The sequence below is a fragment of the Olea europaea genome, unplaced genomic scaffold, assembly GCF_002742605.1.
Source record: "Olea europaea var. sylvestris unplaced genomic scaffold, O_europaea_v1 scaffold13438, whole genome shotgun sequence".
In the NCBI taxonomy this organism is placed as follows: domain Eukaryota; kingdom Viridiplantae; phylum Streptophyta; class Magnoliopsida; order Lamiales; family Oleaceae; genus Olea; species Olea europaea.
In genome coordinates, this window is record NW_019230929.1 from 1 (window position 1) to 3,007 (window position 3,007).

At 35.6% G+C, this 3,007-nt stretch overlaps 1 protein-coding gene across 1 annotated transcript; it reads right to left on the reverse strand.

The window, feature by feature from the left end:
• Positions 1 to 871: 871 nt before the first annotated feature.
• On the reverse strand, positions 872 to 2,499 carry LOC111375156 (G-type lectin S-receptor-like serine/threonine-protein kinase SD1-1; the record flags this gene model as incomplete). The annotated part of the gene is made up of 5 exons (XM_022997948.1): positions 872 to 1,268; positions 1,352 to 1,502; positions 1,693 to 1,930; positions 2,044 to 2,254; positions 2,342 to 2,499. Coding segments are annotated over 5 exons (1,067 nt in total), but the record flags the coding sequence as incomplete, so codon positions are not given.
• Between the last annotated feature and the right edge of the window lie 508 nt (positions 2,500 to 3,007).

Consider the following 3,007-nt stretch of genomic DNA (forward strand, 5'->3'; position numbering starts at 1 on the left):
CTGCATTTTCAAATAAGAAACAGAACTATAATTTGGAATGGATGAAAAGGAAAAACGAAACTATCTTAAAAAAAAAGGTTAAATCCTAACTTTAAGGATCCCCCACCACCCCTGTCCTGGAGCATCGTGAGGGAGGTAAATCGCAGGTTATGCCTCCAAGGGTATAGAGTGGAAGACTGCTTGTACACTTGCACTTACCCAAAAGCCAAATCCATATTTCAGGATTCGAACCCTTGACGCAGTAACCTCAAGCAAAACTGGATTTCTCCACCCTCCCCTTTTACCACTTGAAGATGTGCCCTGAGGGCAAAACGGAAACCTACTTGAACTAGATCTTCCGACTCTCGCGCTTAAAGATGGATTGGCGGGTTCCGAAGAAGACTGGCTTTGACGGGTAAGGAATGGAACTTCCCGGCACGCAGGAGTACGTTGAATTTTTCGCTAAGACAATGGAAGGTGACGTATGTACAGCTGACGAGAGTGAGGGGCGGTCTCCCTACTTCCTACTGGACGTGGAAATTCTTGCTCTCATTCTTGCCGGACGGCTCGTGGGCAACCCCTTTTACCATTTGGAGATGTGCCCTGGGGGCAAAACGAAACTATCTTTGTAGGATGGAGGGAGTAGTATGTTAGGTCATTAATAATGGGTATATAGTTGTTGCCTATTTATTTTATTTTAAGCTTTTATTTACATATAATTACCTACCAGTATTCATTTTATTTCTAAAATTTCACTTTTACAACACATTACCTACTAGAGACTCTAGTATCAACAACAATAGTATTGAATGCGGTGATTAGATCGTACATAAATAAATTTTAAGACGGGAAAAAAAGAAGAAGCCAGAAGTTCATTCATAAAACACATAAATTGATCAAAAATATAGATTGATAAAATGTTATTGTTGAACGAAAATTTTAATTTAAATGATTGATATATGCTCCTATGGCACTATATATTATCGACCTTCCATTACTGTGAAACTCAATTCATTGACAGAACTTACTATAGGCTTACTTGATGAAGTTTCGACTTCATGAAATAAATTTCTTTCTGTGAAAAAGCCGGGCTCTTTAGGCTTAGGCAATGCCCCTTCACTTGCCAACATTAGTACAACATTCGACATACTTGGCCGGTCTTCAGGGTTTCTCTGTACGCATAATAGTGCGATATGCATTGATCGAAGTACTTCTGATAAGTAGCATGATTGAACTAAATGTGAGTCAATTAATTCTTGAGAGCGTCCTTCATTGTGTAGAATCCATGCCTAATCGATGAGTCAAAAGTTAGATGTAAGAATTTGAAGAGACAAACATGTTGGAAGAATTAAAGTAAGAAACAGAAAGTTACATGTCCAAGCAAATTGTGATGGTGGTCTAGATGAAAAAATCCTCTGTTCTTTTGTCCGCTTATTATTTCTAGAATGAGGACGCCAAAGCTGAATATGTCGGATTTTACTGAGAAATGACCATCGACTGCATATTCAGGTGACATGTAACCACTGCAAAACAACAACTATATTGAGATTTTCTTGTGTAAAGAAAGAAGAGTGAGCTTAGAACATGTTTGATATCTAGAACTCGACGATACATGGAAAAGATTCAACTTTTTCCCCCCTTAACAATGTCAAGTATTATGCAACCTACTTGCCAAACAAATCAAGTATGCATAAGTTATGTTGGAGTCCTTACTATGTACCGACAACTCTTCGCGTGTTTGCTTCAGTTTCATTCCCTACAAAACTTCTTGCCATACCGAAGTCTGATATTTTTGGATTCATATCAACATCTAACAAAATGTTGCCAGCCTTGAGATCTCTATGAATTATTCTCAATCGGGAGTCTTGGTGAAGATAAAGTAATCCACGAGCAATTCCATTGATAATTCGAAACCGCTTTTGCCAATCCAACAATCTACCTTGATCCTTATCTGCAAAAATTTGGCACTTAACATGCTTTGTACATAGAATTGGACAGGACTATATTGTGTAGTCGATCGAAAAAAAAAAAATGAAATACAATATAGTCTCAAGAAAAACTAACCAAATATATAAGTATCCAAGCTATTGTTAGGCATGAATTCGTAGATAAGCATCTTCTCTTCTTCATGAATGCAGCATCCAACAAGATTTACAAGATTCCTATGTTGTAACTTTGCAATTAAAATTACTTCATTTTTAAACTCATCATTTCCTTGTGTTGAATACTTTGATAGCCTCTTCACAGCAATTTCTTTGCCCTCTTTGAGTACACCCTGAACAATTTTGGTACAAATAAATAATTGAGGTCAATATTATGTTATAATTATAGTTCAAATTACCTAATAAAGTATAAAATTTACCTTGTACACTGGTCCAAATCCTCCTTCTCCAATCTTGTTGCTAGGTGAAAAGTAATTGGTAGCCTTTAATATTGTGGTTACATCAAACAATGGTAGATCAATATCTGGATTGTCATTTTCTACTGTGTAAAATTGTCTTGAACTGCTTCCTAGTGATCCTGTGAAAAATGGAAGGGACTCATTGTAAACGATATATAATGCTTAAGAAATTAGAGAGATAAAACATTTATTGATTTAAATATAATTTAAATTCAACAATTAATTTTAACCATACATTTAATGGGATCAACAGCTTTTATCAACTTTTCAATATCATATTTCATCAACTTTTATCAAAATCTGCTAAAATTGATTTTTTTAGCAAAACCAAACATGGGTTTAATCTTCAACACACCCCTCATGTGCTGTCAAACTTCTTTCTTCATTTTTATTTTACATCAGAGACTCGACCAATGCGCAATTTTAATACATGGGCGTTGGCTAGACTCGGACCCTCCTTTGTTAGCTCCAAGACCCTGTTAACCTCCTCATTTAAAATCTTCAACTTTTAAAGAAGCAATATATAATTTTAAATTTTAATTTAAATTTTCGACAAATTCTAAATCAGAAAATGATGCAACCAACTTGGCCAAAAATATTGAACATAAACAGAACATTCACCTTCTC